Source organism: Setaria viridis, chromosome 5 (assembly GCF_005286985.2).
Source record: "Setaria viridis chromosome 5, Setaria_viridis_v4.0, whole genome shotgun sequence".
Taxonomy (NCBI): domain Eukaryota; kingdom Viridiplantae; phylum Streptophyta; class Magnoliopsida; order Poales; family Poaceae; genus Setaria; species Setaria viridis.
Genome location: NC_048267.2, coordinates 29,025,394 through 29,049,022, shown reverse-complemented (window position 1 = coordinate 29,049,022; position 23,629 = coordinate 29,025,394). Strand labels below are relative to the sequence as shown.

The window sequence follows — 23,629 nt, the reverse complement described above, 5'->3', positions numbered from 1 at the left end:
GATTGGTATTGCAAAAGGCATTCGATTCGGTTTCTTCTAATCTGGAGGGACTGGTTACGTTGTCAGTTCTGATGTCCACAGCCAGCACCAAAGTACTAATGAATGTTAGGCCTCTGAACTAATAATAAGTGGTGACACATGCTGGCTGCAAGAGAAGAGGTTCGCGGATGCTAATCGCCGTGAGACAACATTAGGGCCCTAAAGCCACGAGTTTATTGGTCCTGGTCACGCGAGACAGCAAACAGGGCTCAACCATACACCAATCTCCCAAAGGTTCTATCCACATGCCCACAAGATTAACCAAATTAAAGTTGCATCCAAAGCTGCATTATATTATTATTAGCTGCGACGTTACCAAATTAAAAGAACAAAGAAAAATCGAACTCCTTTCACATCCTAAAATAAATCAAAGATGCTTTCTTCTCCTGCGTTCGTCTGCTCCATCTTCATGGCCTCCTGCTTCTTCATCTCATCCACCACCAGCTCCGCCTTGAGTCTCGCGTTCTCCCTGCGCCGCCGATCGGCCTCCTTCGCCTCCAAGGCATCGGCCACGGCGTCGATGACAGAGAGCGCTGCCAAGAAGCTGAGGAGGTACTGCATCGTGGGAGGCGGATGCGGTGACTGCGAGGGCAAGAGGGTGCTGGTGCGAGCGTGACTGCGTGAGGGGCCGACGACGCGTAGGAAGGGGGTAATGGGGATTGTTAATTAATAGTACCAGGGGCTTGTTAGCTGTCTGATTTTGGTTGTTCAAAATCACTGTACTAGCACTGTAGATATTGACTAATTAGGCTCAAAAGATTCATCTCGCAAAGTACAACCAAACTGTGCAATTAGTTTTTGATTTCGTCTACATTCAGTACTCCATGCATGTACCGCAAGTTTGATGTGATGGGAATCTTCTTTTTGCATAGTGTCAAAATTGGAATTTTGGGGGAACTAAACAGTCGTTAGGTTCGTTATACTCGTGCAACGGCTCGCCACGTGGCATCTTGAGGGGCAAGTTTATTTTTTATGCATCAACCCCCTGCTACATACTAGCATGCTTGCCTAGATATTTGCCTAGCTTCTGATTCGGATTTTTAAAAAATAAAGGAAATATAACTTCTGGATAAATCTAATTAGGTATGATATCATTAATTAGAGATATAATGCAATAAAGAATTTTAGTACAGAACAACTACAATTGATTCGCATAATGTAATATTACTTTTCCAACTATTGCATGTGGGGAAAGGGCGGATGCGTGGAATTTTATTGTTTGCACTCCAAGGAACAACTCTAGTTGTGCTACAGTCCCATGTGTTGTACTTAACACATTCACACATTTAACTACATAAGGTAAATACATTGCTACATGGCAGCAGTCTTATAAGTCATCTAATGTAATGCCATCGTGTAGCATTTTTACAGGGGAGAGAGCTAGGAGAGAGAAAATAAACCATTATTTTAAGCACAAGCTATATTTTAGAATCATGAGACTATGACTCCACGAGTGGTGATTATCATGAGACCACTGCCTCTAACCATGCCCATCCCGTGCTGTTGCAATCTAGGAGTGTGGAACTTGTATCTGTAATAATAGGCTAGACATGTGATATCTGTCTCTTTCATCCGTTCCCCGCTTAATCTTGCATGCATGCAAACGCGCGCTAAGCATACCTTAATATATCTTCTTCGTTGGCAATTTGCCTGCCGTAGGTCCTCTCAAGAAAAGAAAGACAGTAAAAACCTGATAAAGATGTGGCGTCCAGTCCACAACGGGATTTGCGTGAGCCTCCTGCTTAACATCCAAGGACTGCTACTCATTGAGGAAGATAATTGATGAACCTGCGGCCCCGCATAGCATGCTCATGCGCGACTAAACCTGTCATGGTGGCTCGGAGCTGAGGTTGCAAACTTGCTTATCGTTCGATCACTACAGGAAACTTTAAATTTGCCGAGTGTTTTCTGTTTGCCGAGTGTTTTTTTCGGACACTCGGCAAACAAGCTCTTCGCCGAGTGCCAAGCCAAAAACACTCGGCAAATCGTGGCTTTGCCGAGTGTCAAATAAAAAACACTCGGCAAAGCACCCACTTTGCCGAGTGTCAAAAAAAACACTCGGCAAAGAGGGGGTTTGCCGAGTGTCAAAAAACACACTCGGCAAAGAGGGCGGTTTGCCTAGTGTTTTTTTTTTGACACGCGGCAAAAAAATAATTTTTTTTTCTCTTTTCACCATGAAATTTTTTCTACTCCCCACATACAACATGTGGTACTCCATGTTAAAATTTGGTATATTTTTGAATTTATTTGCTATATTTAATTAATTAATTGCATTTAAAGGGAATTTTTGGTATAAGTCAAATTTGAACTGCAAGTGATTCAAATTATGGAATAAAATGAGTAGAAAAATGATATTCATGTTATTTGGACCAATTTGAGACCTGACCCATGAAATGAAAAGAAATTTCGAACATCTTGTTCAGGAAACACGACCATGAACGTGTCGCAGTAGTGTTTTTAAATTGTAAAAAAACAATCAAAGTCTGAAAATCTTAAGATTTGTCATGATGTGATGATATAATACGTGGAGGCTGTGGAAAAAAATTGAGAAGGTTTTGCACATTTCATCATGTACGATGATTACAAACCGAAGTATCTCAGAAGAAGAATAGTAACTTTGAGAGGATTCGATAAGATTTAGAGTCGAAGTGACGGTCGAGTTTGATTTGACTACAAAACTTTTTTTATAATCAATAGAGAATATATATTAGTTCGTGTGAAAATTTGGTATTTTTTTGAAACTGTTGGATATTTTTTAATTTTTTTTCAAAAAAAGTTTGCCGAGTGTCCTAAGTGGGACACTCGGCAAATAAATCGTTTACCGAGTGTCCACTTAGGACACTCGGCAAACCAGAGGGCCCCACCCCCGACGCCTCAAAATACCCCCCCCCCCCCGGCCGGCCCCCGCGCAGATCTACCTGCAGCCGGCCTCCTCTCTTCCCCCCTCTCTTCCCCACCCCGGCCTCCTGCAGCCGCCGCCGCCACCGCCGCTGCCGCCGCCGCACGCGCCCCCCCCAGCCCGCCGCCGCCGCCGCCCCCCCCCCCCCTCTCTCCCCTCACGCCGCCCCCCCTCTCTCCCCTCACGCCGCCCCCTCCTCCTCCCTCGAGCTCCCTCGGCGGCCCTCCCTCGAGCTCCCCCGGCGGCCCTCCCTCGAGCTCCCCTCCCCTCCCCTCTCCCTCCCCCGGCCAGATCTGGCGGCCTCCCTTCTTCCCCGGCCGCGGGGCGGCGGCGGCGGCGGCGGATCTGGCCGCGGGGCGGTGGCGGCGGATCTGGCCGCGGGGCGGCGGTGGCGGATCTGGACGCGGGGCGGTGGCGGCGGATCTGGCCGCGGGACGGCGGCGGCGGCGGGTCGAGGCGGCGGGTCGAGGCGGCGGCGGGGTCGAGGCGGCGGCGGCGGGTCGAGGCGGAGGCGGCGGGTCGAGGCGGCAGCGCCGGGTCGAGGCGGCGGCACCGGGTCGAGGTGGTGGCGCCGGGTCGGTGTTGTGCCGGGTCGAGGCGGCGGCGGCGGCGGCAGGTCGAGGCGGCCGGCCGGCGGCAGGTTGTTTTTTTTTTAATTTTTCGCAAAAAATATTGCCGAGTGTTTTCTGGCCACTCGGCAAAGACCTTGCCGAGTGTGCGACAGAAAACACTCGGCAAATCCGTGTTCGCTGACTCTATATTTGCCGTGTGCCGTTTGCCGAGTGTAACACTCGGCAAACGGTTCGCCGAGGGTATTCTGCCCTTCGCCGAGTGCCCCTGGCACTCGGCAATTTGTCTGTGTCCCGTAGTGGATAGCATGAAAACTGCTTGCATTGTGTCCCCTTCCCCGCCCTCTCTCTCGATCGATCGATCGATCGATGAATTTGCTTATCGTTCCCTCTATCACAAATTCACGATAGCTTGGTTTGAACTGATGGTGCGGGCCAAAAATTATCCTTTTTCGGTACAGTACATCCAGATAAATTATCATTTTCGAAGTGCAAATAAAGGGCTTATAGATGATGCCAATTTATCGTTTTTGATGATGGAAGAACACAAACACAGAGTTCGTGCCTCTTTAGGTACACGGTGCGCCCACTCTAACAATCATTCATACGACTGGACGGTATTTAGCGAAAGAACACAGCATGCAACACGTCGAGTTCAACCACGACACACAATTATTATTACTCCTGGATTTTATAAGTTGGATCAGATTAAACTGAAATTGAACAGAGAGAGACACGCATAGAAAGAAAATAAACATGCTTCACATCCTGTAAGGCTGTAACTTGAACCTGCAGGAATCCTGCTTTCTTTCACTACTAAAAATATGAGCATTCGTCCTCAACCTTAGCACCGGTTGCATTTTGACCGAGCAGTACCGGGTCCAAATTTGGGGGTCCTCGTAAAATACCGGGTCATAACATTACCCGGTACTAAAAATGACCGTACCGGGTGGTGTTAGGATCCGGTATTAAAGGTTTCTCCACAAGTTACTTCAAAAGAAAAACATATCTACCTCCATCACATGTGATGTGTGAGTGAGATAATAAGGAAGCCTTGTGCAAGGCTTGAGGTTGTGAGTTCAAATCCTGATGTGTGAGTGAGATAATAAGGAAGCCTTGTGCAAGACTTGAGGTTGTGAGTTCAAATCCCACGAAGCGCGCATGCGTATATTACGTGTGAAAATTCACGGAGCATGATGCGTGTGTGCGGGCGCCTCCCAACTGTTCACCAGATTTCTTTATTTTTTTTTAGCGAAAAACACATTAATACACTAATAAGTGATCCGATTCTAAAGGATCCTTCTAGTACCAATGTAGCAATACCAGTTGTCAATCCTGAAACCGGTACGAACGGTGATTTCCCCGATAGTGTGTTTTATCTCCAGCTCCACCTCGGCGCAGATGGCGCACATCGGCCCCATACCTTTTGTAGGCGTCCTCCTCCAGCTTTCGCCTCTCAGTGAGGATGACGTAGGGCCCCACTGGAAACGTAGCGGCGACGAACCACGGAGGCATCGCGGGAGGATGACGAAGGCCAACGGAAACGGAGCCAAGAAGAACCAGCAGGGCGGCAGCGGCATGGCGGGAGGCGTGCGAAAACGGCGACTGCGGTGTGGACGGAAGGAGGAGAGGCCGGTGCGTCGACGGCGACGAGAGGGCCGCCGGGCTGATGCGATGCGAGAGCGCGACGGGAGTAGGGGTTCTTTTATGGCCGTGGTCCGTGGACGTCCAAGATTGAGAAGGATGCCGCGTCCGCGTGAGCCTGCTATGCTTGCTGGCTTGGGCCAAGAAACGAGTGGGCTGTTAGCGAGCTGGGCGATTCGAGAGAGAGAAGAGAGGAGCCCTCAATGGCTGCCCCATTCGGCCATTCCGCAGCCGCCGCCTTCTGTTCCCTTTCCATGCCCTCCGCCGCCGCCTCTCTCCTCCGCCTCGTATCGTCCCCGCACCGCTTCCGACATCCGCCGGATCTGTGCGGATACCGAGTTTGCCGTTCGGAAGATGTTGGGTTCATGAGCGCCTAAAGGCATCGCCCGCCTCCTTGCGGAAGCCGCTCCTGCTCTGCGCCGTGGATTCAAGACGCCGCCTCGATCTTCCGCAGCTACCGCGCGCCAGGTGCCCCCTTCACGCTCCCTTACCACCACCGCTCGTGCACGCGATGAGGGCCCCGACAGTGAGAAATTCTGGAGGTTTGTTTTCGTGGTGGGGAGTGTAACCTTCGTCTGTAGGGTCGGACAGGTCTTCAGGGATAAGCATGCTGACATACGTAGAGCTCGTGAGGAGAATGAATTAGCTTTGAATCAGTCGCGTGAGAAAGAAGAGCAGATTAAGAAGCTGAGGAATTACTCTGGGCGCGTGAGAAAGATGAGAAGAATACGAAGCTGGAGCAGAACACGGTTCAGGCCAACTTGGTGGAGGAAGTTTAAGATGGTAAAAACCAGTGCATCTCTCCTCCCATATCATAAGTATGATATTGGTGTGTGGGTAACAAGGATTGCTGTCACCGTGTTTTAGTTTAGCGTATCTGAATTTGTGGATCCGTAATTTGTGTTTGGCTAAGGTGGTAGAGCTTCATCTGATTATCTGATTATGATTCTCAATGGGAGATGATTCTTCAAGAGAAGTGGAAGTGGTTCTATGGTTGAAAATGATTCTTTTCGATTCTCTAATATAAACTCTTAAAATTAGGATGGAGAATCACTTCCCAAAATCAGGAGAAGCTACTTTTTCTAGCTCCCGACACGTTAGTTCATTTTAGAGAATTACCTCACCGAATTAGTAGATAATCACTTTAAATAGCCGTTTAGCAGAGCTCTTGGTGGATTCGGTAGAGAATCAGCTCTGAGAGCCTCTAATAAACGCACACTAAATGCTTGCGAAAATGGTTAGTACCGACATGTAAAGATGTCTTCTGTGGTGGTGAAAGTTACCAGCTTCTTACCAGCGTGCCATGACTCATCACAGTAGACCACACCGCGGCCCGTCGCCGGGAGCCCACCAACTCTGGCTCGAGCGTGAGTGACAGCCGCTGTAGAGAGACTGCATCGACGAGAAATAGCGCTCGCGATGGTCTGCATCGCTTGCTTGCTTCAATCCGTAGGCTGGCCAGGGCCAAATTTGCGAGACGCGCTCTGCCGTTTGTTGCTTTTCCGGCCGGGCCAGGGACTCAGCTATTTAAGTCTATTTGGATACATCCTCCTAAAAATTACACTTTTATGATTTGTGCATCATAACATAGGTTCTAAAAGTGCACTCCTAAACTTTAGGGGGTCATTTTCATTAGGAGGGTCAAAGGGTACTGATGGATTCTATTTCTCCTAAAAGTGGTCCTCAAGTCTCCCTTTACCCCTATTGCCCTCGCATGCATTAATAACGTGAACAGTGTAGGGGTAGTTTAGAGGTAATTGGGGGTAAAAATGACATTTTCCCTTTAAGATCTGAAGATTAGTAGTCCATCCAAACAGTCTTGTACTAAACTTTAGAACTAGCAATTTAAGGGTCGTACGCTACTAAATTTTAGAAGTTTATATCAAACAGACCTTACTAAATTTTAGAAGTTTATATCAAACAGACCTTATTTATATACACCGCGCCGGCTTACTCCTTGAGGCCAGAGTCTCGGAGTCCTAGCCCCACTCGCACCTGGACCTCCAGTCCTCGGCGAGACATACTTCGACCCAACTTTGGACTCCGGCCGAGACTGACTTCGCTTGGATTCCGGCTTCCCTGCCTGCTACTTCCACACCGTTCCTCGCTCTGGCACCGTTCCTTACCGGCATCTTCTTGCCGTCGCTGCTGTCCGGGCGGCGGGAGCGTTGACGCGGAGCTCCGGCTCGAATGCCATGACCATTAGCGTGACTTAATCATCTAAAAAATGACCATGAGGGCGTTGATGCCGCCTACCGCAGCACCACCTCGTCGAGTAGTACTCTGATGTCGCGAACTTTTTGTATGACGATCCAGACCGTAACTTACTCTAGACTGGTTCGGACTCTCTTTGTTCGCTTATTCGGGTACCTGGGCTCACACCGAGACCCGGACACCTAGGGCACGTACAACAGTGAGACAGTTGCTGTCTTTAAGTTCTTGGAATTTACAACATAGACGGCTAAATAGACAGCTCGTACAACCCATAGGCAGCTGCTATCTGTTTTAGCTGTCAACAAATCATTAACCCACGCGCAGCCAGCCGTCTTCTTCGCCTGGGAGCACGAGTGCTTGCCATCGTCTCCCCACGCGACGGCTTCCCTCTCTCTCTTCAGTTACTGCAGTGAAGTGAGGGGGATTTTGCAAAACTTCCGTCGTGAGACGACGGCTGCCACGACCGTTGTACGTGCCCTCAAGCCTCCTTTCTCGAGGCACGGATTTACATAAACCGAGCGACCGCGGGCAGCCCACCCCAGCTGCCTAGAAAAGAAAGCACCCAAACTGGCAGATCGATCGCGTCTCGTGAAGATACGCTCACAAGCTGATCGACCTGCTAGCTAGCTGCAGACCAAGGAACGAAGTAATGCAGGCCGTCGCGCGGGCAGTGTCCGCGCGCCGGCGGCTGTCCATCCACTTCTTCTACGACAGGAGACACCCTCCGGGCGGAATCCCATGCAAAGCGAACCGACAAAATCGACTACTCCGCATGAAGAAGCGTAGTATCAACAGCGTATCTGTTACTAGATTTTTGTTATCAAGTAGGAGTTTTTCGTCCTTTAATTTAAGAGCAGTATCGGTATTTGATTACTTTTTGCAAGGAAGAAGCAGCTATTGGATTTATTAGAAAGGAATCCGTAGCCGTGGCTCTGCTTTGAGCGGTGTCCATAAGCAAAGCATGATTGGACGGTTTCCATGAGCAATTTCGAGTTCAGCTGATGTCCTAGAGCAAATTTATCCTACTATTAATCAAGTCCAAAACATGGTACAGGAGCTGATTGTTTGAATTTATTTCATTGGTAAACTGTAGAGAAGTTTGCATGAAAGTATCTTACAAACCAACACATGTTCGGATAGAGACCTCTTTGCTTGGCTTGACAAAAGTTGTGCTTTAGTACTCATGCATTTTTATGTAAGCATCCTGAATCTTCTATTTTCTTCAAATTTAAAGTTTATGATGTATCAAGTTTGTATACTTTTGTGGCCTTACAAATGTCGAAATTAACTTTTAGCCCTGTTTGGAATTGCATAACCAAACTTATATGTACTTGTTGGGGTAGAAATAAACACTCAACATTGCGTGGGAATGGAAAATAAAGGAATGAGTGGAAACACAAGAACAGGATAGGAACAAGGTTGCAAAATAGAGGAATCAAAAACACAGGAAGGAGATCTTGCTTCAGACCGGGATCAACGAAATAGCTAGGCTTCTCTGTGTTGCTTGCCTGCCAGAGAGTGCTCTTGCTCGCTTTAATGGATGGGATGGATACTTGTGAAAGACGTGTAGTGGATGGCGCAGCGCGAGCAGTAGGAACCACGACAAGCAGGAGAATGGCATCAACATGTACAGGATGACAGGAACAAAGCCAAATTCCGAAACTCCATTCCAGAATATATAGAGAAAAAAAGAAATACTAAAATGAAGGGAAAAAACCTTTCATATGAAAAGGGAAGAATATACTATATATGAAGTGAACTAGCTGCCGGAGAGCATATAGCAGCGAACTTCAGCATCAAAGCGAATTTGTACAGAAGCTTGTCCCGGATGTGGAAGTCAGTTCCGTGCACGGGGATGGTTGCACGTCGAGCGCGCCGCCAGTGACAGCCTCACATTTCCACGGCCGGACAGGCGTGCCACCGCTGAGCTTGACGTTCGACAGGCAGATCCGGGAGAAGGCCGAGTTAGTGATGCCCTTGATCAGCCCAGCCTCCCTGATGTTCTGCCCCTGGACATTCTTTATCGTCAGGGCATCGACGACCGGTAGAGCGCTCCGGTTGTAGCTGTCGTCAGGGTGGTCACCAACATCGCCAGTGATCCGCAGGCCATACCGGACGTTGTCCAGGGTCACGTCGGAGACAGTGATGTTCCGAATGAAGCCTCCCCTGCCGGTGTTGGTCTTGATGTGGATCCCGAACCCTGAGCTGAAGAAATTCAGGTGTTCTGCAAGGACGTTCTGCACGCCACCGGATGTCTCGCTTCCGACCGCAAAACCAGCAAAAGGGGAGGAGCCTGTGATCCGCCGAACGGTGATGTCGGAGCTGGGGCGACCATAGGCGATTCCATACTCATCCCAGCCGCTCTTGATGGCAACTGCATCGTCACCCGTGGAAATGTAGCAATCCTCAATGCAGACGTTGCTGCTGGAATCTACAAAGTTTGGACCACAGCTATAATTTTAGAATCAAGTAGAGGGTACACTTCTGCATGCGTATCTTGACTAGGAGAACATAAATATCTGTACCTGGATCAATTCCATCCGTGTTGGGAGAGTCATGTGGAGCTAGTACAGTCACATTTCTGATCACAACATTGCTGCACACACATGAAAGATGATACGACATTTAGTTCTAAGGTGGGACAAACAATAAAAGCAGATTTTGGACCACAAGTACGTGATTGCTAGAAACAGTTGCAACAAACAAGTAAAGAAACATATACATCAGTGTGCTGGCTTTGTTGGGTGTTATCTGGCAATTTCTGTACTTTGGTTATGGTTCACTGGTTGCTCCTAGTCTTTTATGACACAATAGGACATCCAACCTGGAATTCTTGCGCAATTTATGATGGCGCTCGTGGAATAATAGTACAAATGTGTACCCCTAATCCTATTGTGGACTGCAGGGAGGCTCAAAACATATTTGTGGCCAAAATGAACTAAGCAACTATAGACTGTGAAATCCTTGAATAAAAAAATGGTAGCAAGATGCAGATGTAGCATCTCTGCTTAATTCGTGAGTAGTCCGGAAATTCATTTTGGGATTCTGGATTGAACTCACTGATGTAAGCAAACGAAATTGTTATGCTCACCTGCAATAAACAGGATGAATGTTCCAGAAGGGCGAATCCTGGAAGACAATGTTGGAGACGATGATACCGGAAGAGCTCATCAGCTCAAGCAGGTGCGGCCTTGTGTAGGGCAGGGTACCTTTCTTCCACATATCCCACCACACACTGCCTTGACCATCAATAGTTCCATTCTCACCTGCACAGATCACGATTCCAATAAGAAACTATCATCCCCATGGACAACTCAACTGATGATTTCATTTAATATGAACAAATGCCATTCTGTGAGTGTGCACATATTATTTTGTCCAGAGCTTTTTATAATTTGCATCATGTGATGGAAGATTGAAACTTCTGATATTTTGCATCTGTAGTATACTACCTCCCTATGGGAGTAATTTCTCCATAGCATGTTTTTGGGAATATATGACTGGAACAATAAGCACAGCACTTTGATATGATAATTTGAGTAGCAGCAAAAGAAGAACCTGTGATAACAACATCCTGGAGTCCACTGCCATGGATCAAACTTATGTACCTTCCCCCGGGCAGCTCTCGTCCCCTCCCGTATGAGGGCAGTGGTCCGATCAGAGGCCAGCTTGGTGTGTCCTGCACCAAGAGAATGAAAATGTTTCAGATAAATCTGGGTCCTCTTCCTTGGAGGCTTAGAACCCTTTTATCACTCATCATACCAAAATCGCAACAAAATAGGAGGACATGAACTTCAGTCTAGAAATTAGTGGAAGACCATGAACTACGGTACATCATCAATATGAGATCCATGGACCATGCATTCCAATCCCTCTTATGGAAATCGCTAGGGTCATTTTTAATTCGATCGCATCTCGAGATCTCCGAAAGAGGAAACCTCAAATGCGGATCCACTCTTATATCCAGACCAACAAAGAAGTGACAATGTTTGTACGAAGATCGATCCACACACCATGGCTTGGGCAGAGAGGACAGGCTAGAGCAATGGCGGGCGGGCGAGACTGCGAAGAGAGAGAGCAGGAGGCTATAGGTGTCGCTCACCTGCGTGGCGCGGATGACGGCGCCGCGCGCGAGGAAGAGCGTCATGCGCGAGGTGAGGTTGAAGGGCCCCGTGAGCCACACCCCGGGCGGCACGTACAGCTCCGCCCCGCTGGGCGCGCGCAGGCGGTCGATGCTGGCCACGGCGCGCGCGAACGCGCCCGTGTTGAGCGTCCGCCCGTCCCCCGCGCCGCCGAAGCTGGCCACGGACACCCGCGCCCCGCGCCGCGGCGGCGCCGGCACGGCCCCCGAGCACGTCTCCTGCGCGCCCGCGGCCGAGAGCGCGGCCGCCAGGGCCAGGGCCAGCAGCAGCCCGCACGGGCACCGCCGCGCCATAGCACGGCAGGCAGAACGTACCCTCGCGCGTGCGCCGCCTTGCTCTAGAGAGCTTTGGATTGGCCCGGGGCACCACCGGCGGCAACCGCGACGAGTGGCGATGAGTGCCGAGGCCGAGGAAAAGGAACGGAACAGAAGGAGCAAAAGGTTCCCGCGGGCTGCTTTGCGGGTGGATTTACGTTGCAGGGGAGATTAGATTACCGTTGATAGCGAGCGACGCGACGGCCGGGACGCCAGCCAAGGAGAAAGACAAGACTAGGGCCTGGTGTTTCTTTTTTTTGTGTGTGTCATCAACGGAACAAGTCCATGGGTTTGGGAGATGCGAGGCGACGAAACACCGCGTGCGTGCGTGCGTGCGTGCGTGAATAAACTCGGGATTCCAGAGGTCCGGATTTACAGTGTTCGGCTGTGATTGTACACGGTTTGTTACGAGAGATCACAAGCAAATTAACGGTAACGGGACTATGTTCAAATCTCAGTCAATCGATCTCGAATAACTTCAACGGGAAACTGTTGGGTGGGGCGGGCGTGTTGGCCTCTTGTGCCTTGCTTCTTGGCTCGCAGTGCGCCGCGGTGACCCCGGTGGGCCGGTGGGGGACGGCCGGGCGGTTTGCCGGCGCACGAGGGCGCTCGGGGAAGGGCAGGAAGGCCCGGCAGGACAGAGAGCGAAAGCGTACAGGGGAGCGCCGCGTGTGGAAAGCAGCGACGCGCTGACGCGGCGGCTGCGCCGGCTCCGCTGCGAGCACCGAGCCACCGACAGGCGTGCGTGTTGCTTTCAAGGCGCGTGTTGGTGGGAGCCCCGTGGTGGCTAGTGGGCCACGCCGCTGTGCAGTGTTGCTGCAGTGCTACTGCTCTCGCTCGGAGCTCCACTCATCTCATCTGTCAGCGTTTTTTTATGGATACTCCGGCACCGGCACCGGCACGATCTTCGTTCAAAGCATGTCTGCTGATCTACAGATTACCGTATGTTGTGAAATCCAGCAGGAGAGGAAGAAATGAGAGCCGTGACTCGTGAGCGCGCAAACATTTTGACTCGTGAGGCGTCGGTCCCAGGCAGTGAAGCTCGAAAATAGAAACTTCCTTCGGGTCCGATTGAAGCTCCGGAGCTCAAGTACGAGAAAATTCCTTATTTATCATTAAAATTTATGTCAGTTTCCTTATTTGTAATAGAAAAAAATTGCCTTTTTTATTTACCATCGACTCAAAAATAGGTTCCCTGTATGCCATCAACAGTGTTAAGTTAGACATGAAAATACGGTTTTATCCTCATGACATAGGGACGCATCATTATAAAATTTGTATCGCAACTGGTTTTGCATTCTTTGTATCAACCCAATATTTTTTAAAAATGTGCTGATCCAATGCATAGGCAGCCGATCAAATTTTACAACAATATATCCCTTTATTATAAGGGTAAAACTGTCTTTTCGTGTTAACTTAACTCTTTTGATGTCAAATAGGAAATGTAATTTTGAGCTGATCGCAAATAAGGAAGGTGAATTCGTCACTAGCAAATAAAGAGGCGATGTAAATTCCGGCAGCAAATAAAGGACCTGTTCGCTTCAGCTTATTCAGCCGGCTTATCAGCCACCAAACAGTATTTTCCTCTCACAACAAATCAGCCGTTTCAGCTTTTCAGCCGGCTTATAAGCTGAAGCGAACAGGCCTAAATTTTCTTCCCACGTATGCACTCAAAAGTAGGTGTTCTAGTTTTACGTACGGTTGCGAACGGTTCATTTATGGTTCTTCGGATTCACTAGTGGTCCGTGCCTGCTAAACTCTGTACATGCTTGGCACGTGACCTGCACTCTTCCAAGATTCCAAGCTACAGCGTTGCAGAGCGCTCGATCTATTAAAAGATGACTGCTGCTCCCTCGGTTCCAAATTACTGGTCATTCAAATTACAGGTCATTCTAATTTTTTAGAGAGTCAAAATATCTCAAGTTTAATCAAATTTATACAATAAAGTAATAGCATTCATGACATCAATAAGTACCATTAGTTTATTCATTAAATATATTTTCATAAGTATATATCTATTCGGTGCCATAAATCTTTGTCATCCTCTCTATAATTTAATCAAACATAAAATAATTTGCCTCTTGGAATGACTTATAATTTAGAACGGAGGAAATATAAGATAGTTGAGGAAATATAAGATAGTTTGCAGTTGCAGTAGGGGTTTATAATTAGATAGGAGTACGTGATAAATAAAATAAATAAATAAGCGGACAAAGTGCATCGGCTGATCGGACCATGCTTGAAATTGAAGCACAAGACGCCCTAAACGAGCATGATTTGCTGCTCATCATGATCACACCCATGCGCCGCGCAGGGCCGTAGCCCGCAGGCGCATGCAAGGCGACACCGCTCCACATCCACGCGAGCTCGGCCTGTTCGCTTCAGCTTATTCAGCCGGCTTATCAGCCACCAAACAGTATTTTCCTCTCACAACAAATTAGCCGTTTCAGCTTTTCAGCCGGCTTATAAGCTGAAGCGAACAGGCTCAAAGTCCTCTTCTTCGCGCACCTGCACTAGCTGGCTGCCTGCTGCACCGCTTGTCCGGACCATCAGTTGCGACCTGCACGCACTGCAGCTGCTTCAGCTTCCGTCTGAAAAGAGAAAAAGAATCACATTTTCTATGTGAATTAAATTGTTTCTTACACGGAACACTTATAGTGTACTACAAGAATCATGGTTTTCTATCACTGCCAATCGCAAAAAGACTGAATTTGCAGCTAAGCCCGCTGTCATGTCATGCGAGCACCGCTTCGAAATGTGATTTATAGCGTTTTTTTCTTGTGAGAATGGAAATGTAAAACACATTTCTACAAATGTTTGACTTGTACTGCATGCAACACAAAGCCCATCACGAGATGACCCAGGTAGCAAGGCCCAGGCGCCCAGCAGATGAAACGAGCTGAATAATGAACAAAAAGCCCAATAGGCCTGGTCTACAATACATTTAGCCAAAAGCTCAAAGTGATGTGAAAGCCGCTTCACTATCTTGCACAAGGCAGAGGCACAGGCACAGCAGCACCCTCGATCTCGAGGACCAACACCAACAAAGTCATGTATACCTAGCATGCCCGTGCACTCGAAAAAGCAGCAGTTACATGAATGGCGGCTCAACTCTTCAACTGACGGTCTCAGATTTGAGGAGGACAATCACAAGAAACAAGCTTTTCTGATCCCTCCCAACGGGGTGTGTGAAAACAATCGTCTAATGTCGTCTATGGCCTGAATAGAAGTACGAAGGTTTAAGTTTAATCTGACTACCAACCTTCTTGAAAATGATGTTGCTTCGTGCAGTAATAGAGGCTTAATCTGACTAGGTAGTCTCAAGTAGTATACACATTTTGCAACCAACTGAGAGAGAAATGTGCCTAAATTTCTCACTGCATGAGGTATATTTCAGCTAACATGAGTGGCATATTGTGAAGCCATGAAGAATCCCATATAGACAAAACAAAAGTAACCAAAATGACAGGTAATGACAGAGTAAGTTTACATCTTACATTTGTGTACTCTGATACTCTCAATGGAGTCAAATCTTAGATGAAATACAACACTCATGATAGGAAAGATTATAAAAGAAACAAACGACAAAGATAAAAAAATGAAGGGAGAAAAATTATATTCAATAATTCAGCAATTCAATTTGACAAAGACATAATTGAAAATTGACAAACAACATCAAATTATCATAAGTTATGTGCCATGTGAATTGGAACGTGCGATGCTTTGTTCCTCCCGTGCAATGTACGGGAATATTTCCTAGTTTCACTTTTATACGCTCCGATCCCAATTGATACCTAGATTTTCCATATTAAAGATAGGTCATCTTTTAAAGTTTTTCTTGGCTGTATGCTAGAAGAAGCAGCGTGTCTGTTACGATCCTATCTATGCCTTGTCTTGTTAAAACCTTTCTTTTAGGTAAAGCTAAATGCCCCACGAGTGATTTGAAACTATCCACTACTCGATTTTCTGGCAAACACCACGATACATGCGGATGAGCTTCTCTTTTTTACTCTAGTGTGGCTTTGGTGAAACTATCATTTGAAATTTGGGGTTTGAGGTGTTAGAGATATTGGTGTTATCACATGTAACCGAGTGCAATATTATTGGACTCGGATTGTTTCTCTGGTTGTTGTATTCACGTTCGGTTGATACTTGATGTAAAAGACACCAACCGAGCCAAATAACAACAACCTCCTCAATTGTATTTTGTTGGGACTTCTCCCCTATATAAACACGCAACCGTGGCAATGCCGAGATGGGCAACCACGTTCTAATCTTTTACATGGTAATCAGAGCATCTTCTTCCACAGTACATCTACATACCACCGAACCCATCCATGGTGTCGTCCTCCACCCCATCTTCGGCGCCGCTTGGAGCTTCCATAGCTGAAAAGCTTACAAGGGAGAACTATGTCTTGTGGAAGGCCCAATTTCTTCCTGTTGGGTGTGGTGCCTAGCTTATGGGGATCCTAGATAGATCTATCAAGGAACCGGCCAGGACCATGGAGCTGGTGAAGGCCAATGACAAGAAAGAAATGGTTGCCAACCCTGGATATGATTTATGGGTGGCCAAGGATCAGCAATTGCTGAGCTACCTGCTCAACTCCATCACCAAAGAAGTGCTTGCACAAGTGGCGGCGGAGACAACTTTGGCAGGAGCATGGAGTGCGCTGCAGACAGTGTTTGCAGCTCACTCAAGAGCACGCGTGACGAATCTATGCATGCGGCTGTCTACTCTCAAGAAGGGTAGCATGACTTCATCAACCTACTTCACAAAGATGGTGGCCATCAAGGATGAGTTTGTTGTGGTAGGAATAATCATTGATGATGGTGAGATGGCATCTCATATAATTAATGATCTTGATTTGAAGTACAATCCCTTTGTTTCTTCAATGATTGGCTATGCAGATCCTCCTTCTCTCTCCGAGCTATACTCTCATTCGATGTCCTATGAGCTACGCCTTGAGGCTTACAATGAAGGGGGTCAGTACTCGTTCTCAGCAAATTCAGCTAACCGTGGAGGCTTCCGAGGATGTGGCAATGGAGGACGTGGCAGTGGTAGCCGTAATCGTGGACGCAACAATGGTGGTCGCGATCCACAGAATCATGGCAACATTGGTGGTGTAAATCAGCCCAAGAAAACTATCTGCCAGATATGCAAGAAAGTTGGTCATGAAGCATCAAGATGCTGGTATAGATATGAAGATGATGATCAAGAGAACACCAAGACGGCTAGAGCTGCAGCTACTGGCTATGGTTATAACACAAATTGGTATGCAGATAATGCGCAACAGATCATATTACTAGAGAGCTTGACAAGCTAACGATCAAGGACAAATACAATGGTCGAGAACAAATTCAAGTAGCCAATGGTTCAGGTATGAAAATTAGTAATATTGGTCATTCAACTTTACATACTGTTGACACCAAATCCTGATGGTGGTGGACCCTGCATCACCACATGAGGACCTGGAAGATCTGCTTAACTCCAGTGCAGAATCCAAATCAGCGCGCATGGTGTACCAAGCTTTTGTTGTCAACACATACCCCTAGTAGAAAGTTGCATCTGAAAAATATCCTTCATGTTCTTAGTGCCCACAAGAATCTTGTTTTTTTACATAAATTAGCATCTGATAATAATGCCTTCCTTGAGTTTCATCCAAACTTCCTTTTTATTAAGGATCAGGAAATAAGGAAAATTCTACATCAAGGTAGATGCAGAGGAGGTCTCTATCCCTTAGAATCCATCTCTTCAGAAGAAAGAGTCGGCAAAGAAGTCTATGGTGTCAATAAACTGTCCACCTTTAAGTGGCATAGTCGCTTAGATCATCCTGCTTTTCCCATTGTTGAGCGTGTGCTTAGTAATAATAATCTCCCTTGTGATAGCATTGCTAGCCTTGAGTCGGTGTGTGATTCATGTCAAATGGCTAAAAGTCATCGGCATCCTTATTCTAGTTCAATAAACTCATCCAAAGCTCCTCTTGATCTTATTCATTCAGATGTCTGGAGTCTTGCACCTATATCTGTTGGTCACCATTCTTATTATGTGAGCTTCATTGATGATTATAGCAAATACACGTGGATCTATCTTCTAAAAAAACAAATCTTATATCTTTCAAGTTTTTCAAAACTCTCAGAATCTTGTTGAACGAAAGCACAACAAAAAGATTATAGCTATGCAAACCGATTGGGGAGGGGAGTATGAAAAATTGAATTCGTTATTCCAATAAATTGGTATAGCACATCGCGTTTCTTGCCCTCATGCTCATCAGCAGAATGGTTTGGTCAAAAGGAAACATCGCCATATTGTAGAACTCAGCCTTGCTCTTCTTGCAAATGCTTCTATGCCTCTGAAATTTTGGGACCAAGCCTTCTTGACCGCAACCTACCTCATTAACTTACTTCTGAGTAAGGTTATCAATTTTGAGACTCCTGTAGAACGCCTGCTCCATGAGAAACCCAATTATAGCTCCCTCCGCATATTTGGATGTGCTTGTTGGATAATTTTGAAGCCTTACAATAGTCGCAAATTGGCTTTTCGTTCCATAAGATGCACCTTCATTGGTTATAGTTCCATGCACAAAGGGTTCAAGTGCTTAGATGCTACCACAGGGTCTGTATATCACAAGATGTTGTTTTTGATGAATCCTATTTTCCTTTCGCCCATTTGCATCCAAACGCAAGAGCTCTACTTAGGCAAGAAATTTTTCTTCTTCCTAATCATCTTCATAATCAGGGGATGTAAGTTGCTTTGACAATATTACTAATACTACTAATCATTCGGATGCTAGCAATATGCAGGAAGATTTACATGCAGATGCACAATACAGCTGGACTCCAAGCGGCGCAGAGGATCCCAACACCGCTTTCCAGGCGAATCCACTATCGCTTCCGGGCGAATCAGGCGCAAGTCTCGGGGATGCTCCGCCTACCCTCGCCTCGAACTAGACACCGACACCCACGCCCCCAATCGAATCTACCTCCGCCTCTCCTAGCTTGCCGTGTGGGGGGAGAATTGGCACGCCAGCCACTTCCAGCCCGACCGCGCACGAGTCCGCACTAATCCAGCCTGTCACCGAATCCGGGCCGGGCACGCCTAGATTTTCTGCGGCCACTAGATCCCTGCGGATATGTCTCCTGGACTGGGTGTGCCACCTCCGGTTGGGTCATCTTCAGCTTTTGGTTTAATTCCTCCAGAGCCTCCTCTAACTTCTGATGCGCCTAATGCAGTACCTATAAGACACACACGGCTCCAGAGTGGGATAACAAAACCAAAATAATTCAAAAATATGATCAGGTATGGCATGTTTTCAGCCACTGGAGAACCGCAAAATTTTCGTGAAGCATTAAGTGATCCTAGATGGAAAGAGGCTATGCAAGATGAATACAATGCTCTCATCAGGAATCAAACTTGGCGTTTGGTTCCAGAAAGGAAAGGTAAAAATATTATTGATTGCAAATGGGTGTTCAAAGTTAAAAGAAAATCGGATGACACTATAGACATATTCAAGGCAAGACTTGTTGCAAAGGGCTTTCGACAATGATATGGAATTGACTATGAAGACACATTTAGTCCTGTGGTGAAAATTGCAACTGTAAGGTTGGTTCTCTCTATTAATATTTTGAAAGGATGGTATCTTAAACAATTAGATGTACAGAACGCATTTCTTCATGGTGTTCTGGAAAAAGAGGTATATATGAGGCAGCCCCCAAGTTTTGAGCATAAGGAAGGTTCACATCTTGTGTGTAAATTGGATAAGGCCATATATGGGTTGAAACAAGCACCTTGAGCTTGGTATGCTAAGCTAAGTTCTAAACTTATTTCTCTTGGATTTACAGCATCTAAGTCAGATACTTACTTGTTTATTTATCAAAAGTGTGACATCATGATTTATATGTTAATCTATGTTGATGATATCATTGTCATAAGTTCATCTAGTGAGGCTGTTCCGGCATTGCTTATTGATTCAAAGAAGGACTTTTCTCTAAAGTATTTGGGGAACCTTAGTTATTTTCTGGGAATAGAAGTGTAGAGAGAAAAGGATCGGCTACTGTTAACTCAAGAAAAGTATGCAAAGGAAATTCTAACCGAAGTAGGCATGATTAATTGCAAGCCATTTTCCACGCCATCATCTACAAGTGAGAAGCTCTCAAAGTATGAAGGTGACCTGCTAAAATCAGACAACGGCACACGGTATAGAAGTGTAGTAGGTGCTTTGTAGTATCTTACATTGACTAGACCTGATCTAGCCTTTTCGGTAAATAAAGTATGTTAGTTCTTGCATGCACCTACTACTACTCACTGGACAACTATAAAAAGGATACTTCGATATATTAAAGATACTCTGGATATTGGACTAAGTTTTTGTGCGTTCAGTTTACTTTGACTAGTGCTTTCTCTGATGCTGATTGGGTAGGAAGTGTTGATGATAGAAGATCTACAGGAGGATTTGCGGTTTATTTTGGGCCTAATTTGATCTCCCGGAGTGCTAGAAAGCAAGCAACAGTCTCAAGGTCAAGCACAGAGACATAGTACAAGTTAATGGCTAATGCTATTGTCGAAATAATATGGTTAGAATCTCTGTTTGACACAACTTGGTATAGTTCCTGATCAGACACCGTGCCTATAGTGTGATAATTTAGGTGCTACTTACTTATCTGCAAATCCTGTGTTCCATGCAACAGCTAAGCATATAGAAATTAATTTTCATTTTGTTCGAGAGCGTGTTGCAAACAAACAACTATAGGTGCGTTTGATTCCTTCCAAAAATCAACTAGTAGATGGTTTTACTAAAGCATTACCGAGCAGGATGCTTGAAGACTTCAAGAGCAATATAAATCTCAAGAAGAAAGGAAGTTTAGATTGAGAGAGTCTGTTAGAGATATTGGTGTTATCACATGTAACCGAGTGCAATATTATTAGACTCGGATTGTTTCTCTGGTTGCTATATTCAGGTTCAGTTGATAGATAGGTTAGAGATAGATTAATTCTTGATGTAAAAGACACCAACCGAATTAGATAACAACAACCTCCTCAATTGTATTTTGTTGGGACTTCTCCCCTATATAAACACGCAACCGTGGCAATGCTGAGATAGGCAACCACATTCTAATCTTTTACATGAGGTTCTTTGCTGAAGAAAGGAGGCATGATCAAAAGGGAAGGCCACCAATGGTAAGCAAGTTTGGCCGTGGTGGCGGGCAAAAAGATGGTGAGCAAGATGGCAACAAATTCCGCTGGCCAAGATAGTGGAGGAAAACTGATGGATAGTTATTAGAAGAGAGAATTCCCTATATAGCACTTAAAAAAACTTAATTCCTTATGTGGCACTGGAAAAAAATTTCGTCCCTATTTGACACCCAAATTTTTCTTTCATTCCTTTCGTAGCATTCCGTCAGATATGTTAGCTAATTCTGTTAGAATACACGGTTGAGATGGCTCTTACTGTCACTTCCTCATGACCCACCCGTTGCCGACCCCACCCCTCTCCCTCGTTCTTCCTCTCCTCTGACGCCTGCCTGCCGCCGCGAGAGCTCCCTCTAGGAACTCGAGGCTGGTTGCGCTGGAGCCCGCATGAGGTGGCTGCCACCGCCACGGGTCGCGCAAGAGGCCACGCGAGGAGGTGGCCGCTGCCGTGGCCGTGCTGCCCCAACCCTGGCTGGAACTTCCCACGGTGGCCGCCGGTCCTTGCCGTCGTCACCCCGCCCGTGGGGCTTGGCCACCGGCCCCCTCCGCTTGCAGCATGCCGCTGTCCCGTGCCCCCGGGCCGCCGCTGCCGGCACGGGCACTCGTGCCACACGTCCCTGACCGCCGACGCTCGTTTCCCTGGGCCGCTGCTCTGCGCCCTAGGCCGCCGCCACGGGCGCCTGTGCCCCGCGTCCTCGGCCGCCAGCATGTCGAATAGAGATGGACGCGATGGGCGGTGGCGGAATGGAGGATGAGGAGCTCGCCGGCGAGCGCCCTGCACAGAGGATGAGCATGACCGGTGAGAGGTAAAACGAGTATGCGAGCTCGAGGGGGTGCTGTGGCTACGAGGAATCGAGATGGGAGCTCACCACGGTGGCGAATTTTTCTGGCAATGGTGGGGAGCTCGGAGGTGGTGGTGGCAGCAATGGTGGAGGGGGATCAGGGTTCGGGGGAGGCTCGCTCGGCTCCAGTGCACGGGGATAACGCGGCTCGCACGGTTTGTATTCTAACAGAATTAGTAACAAATCTGACAGAAGTGCTAAGGAAGGAACGAAAGAAGAATTTGGGTGTGACGACAAAATTTTTCAGTGCCATACAGGGAATCAAGTTTTTTTCCGTGCTATACAAGGAATTCTCTCTTCTTAGAACGAGAGATGACAATAGTCGAGAAACAAAGAGATGGTCATCATGGTGTTTACAACCTTGCTAGGACATCAGGTTGGGGCCATTGGCCCACCCAGCGCTACGACAGTGCCCTAACTCGAGGGGGCTACGGGGTGGGGGTGGTATGCATAGTCACCAGAATGTCAGGCCGACTGGGTCGAGGGTCGCAAGTGTCTAAAAACATGGGTCGAAGGGGGTAGTTTGGAACGATTGACCTCAGTCAATCCGGGGCGATGAAACCGAGTCGATGAGCTACGACTATGATACAAAAGTTCTATACAACGTACTACCTCCGTTCCAAATTGTAGGTCATTTTGACTTTTTTGGTTTATAGATATTATTATGCACCTAGACATACAATGCATAATAATAATTTTTATGAACCTAGAAAAGATAAAATGGCATACAATTTGGAACGAAGGGAGTAGTAAGTAAGAAAAGAAAAACAAGAAATAACTGATCAGGGCTGTGTATGATAGCCCACCAAGACCATTATCCACTTATTGTAACCCTAATTGTCCTTGGACTTATGAGTCACGCACGCAGCTGCCTCCCTGCCTCCTCCTTGCAGCTGCTCTGCTCAGGCAACTTATCACCACCGGCCACAAATCGCTCACCATCAACCAACACTTTGCATGAGGCACTAGTAAAATCGACTGTCTATGGCCTCCTCTTCTCTCCTGTGCTCTTAGATTCGTTGGAGAAGGATCAATGATACTGATTGCTTTGGCTCCCCAAGTTACGTGGTACTGTCCGCCAGCGGCAGGACATCCTCTTCAATTCAGGCGGCATCCCACATCCTAGCAATGCTGGTCTCCGTCATCTCATCTCCCCTGTTGCTCAATACAGCCCACTCAATCTAAGCTATGACCCTGCTGCTGTGGAGCGATGACCTATGCATGAATGGGACGCTAACTCTGCTCGACCCGACCCTTGATTCGGGATGGTGACCCCGGGTCGAGGAACGAGGCATCGACCCGAATTCTGTGACTATGGTGGCATGTGCTGCTAGCAGCAGCGTGCAATCTTATTGAAGAAAGAAATTCTTTGCTGAATTCTCATTTCCAGTAAAATGTGTGAACCGTCTAGCGAACGTGGACGCTAATTAACATTTGAAAACTTTGCACCTTACACGCATGATTTACCACATAACTGAAACCCCCGCTTGAAATGCAGGAACAAGCTAAACACCCGGTTACGCTCGAATCTTGTAAAATGCTCATGTTTAAACGAGGCTTATAAAAGCTTAAAAAGGACGAAAGGCATACGTAATGGATCGCTTGGCACGTGAAAACTTATGAAGTCCCCACTCTATTCCATTCTTCCCGTCCGCCTTCTCCGGTTCTCCTCGTGCTCGTGTGTGCCAGTGTGTGAGAGAATCGAGTCCCTTGCTTGCGCCGGGGTGCCAATGCTGCTTGCCTGCTTGGGGCGGTCTGGGACCAGCTCCAGCACTCCAG

General features: G+C 47.2%; 2 protein-coding genes, 1 long non-coding RNA gene and 1 pseudogene across 3 annotated transcripts; 3 read left to right on the top strand and 1 right to left on the bottom strand.

Annotated features, from left to right (window-relative positions):
- Window positions 1-5,080: 5,080 nt before the first annotated feature.
- LOC117855806 (uncharacterized) lies at window positions 5,081-6,152 on the top strand. The gene is made up of 2 exons (XR_004640575.2): window positions 5,081-5,619; window positions 5,733-6,152. It is a non-coding gene; the product is annotated as an uncharacterized lncRNA (long non-coding RNA).
- Window positions 6,153-8,970: 2,818 nt separating this feature from the next.
- Window positions 8,971-12,061, bottom strand: LOC117854677 (probable polygalacturonase). Its single transcript, XM_034736903.2, has 5 exons — window positions 11,468-12,061; window positions 10,924-11,044; window positions 10,457-10,631; window positions 9,891-9,961; window positions 8,971-9,796 (listed from the first exon to the last, which is right to left on the bottom strand). Exons 1-5 carry the CDS (start codon window positions 11,798-11,800, stop codon window positions 9,162-9,164), a joined length of 1,335 nt encoding a protein of 444 aa, XP_034592794.1. The 5' UTR covers window positions 11,801-12,061; the 3' UTR covers window positions 8,971-9,161.
- A 4,262-nt stretch (window positions 12,062-16,323) lies between these two features.
- LOC140222873 (uncharacterized) lies at window positions 16,324-17,145 on the top strand. The gene has a single exon (XM_072293999.1). The coding sequence runs from the start codon at window positions 16,324-16,326 to the stop codon at window positions 17,143-17,145; it is 822 nt and encodes a 273-aa protein (XP_072150100.1).
- LOC117859403 (small nucleolar RNA Z247) lies at window positions 16,639-16,767 on the top strand (annotated as a pseudogene).
- Window positions 17,146-23,629: the final 6,484 nt, after the last annotated feature.

Coding starts and splice junctions, on each gene's coding strand:
- LOC140222873 (XM_072293999.1), top strand. CDS start 16,324: ATGGAGCTGGTGAAGGCCAATGACAAGAAAGAAATGGTTGCCAACCCT.
- LOC117854677 (XM_034736903.2), bottom strand. CDS start 11,800: ATGGCGCGGCGGTGCCCGTGCGGGCTGCTGCTGGCCCTGGCCCTGGCG. Junction 11,045..11,467: donor CCGTCATCCGCGCCACGCAG/GTGAGCGACACC, acceptor CTCTTGGTGCAG/GACACACCAAGCTGGCCTCT. Junction 9,797..9,890: donor CACGGATGGAATTGATCCAG/GTACAGATATTT, acceptor CAAACTTTGTAG/ATTCCAGCAGCAACGTCTGC.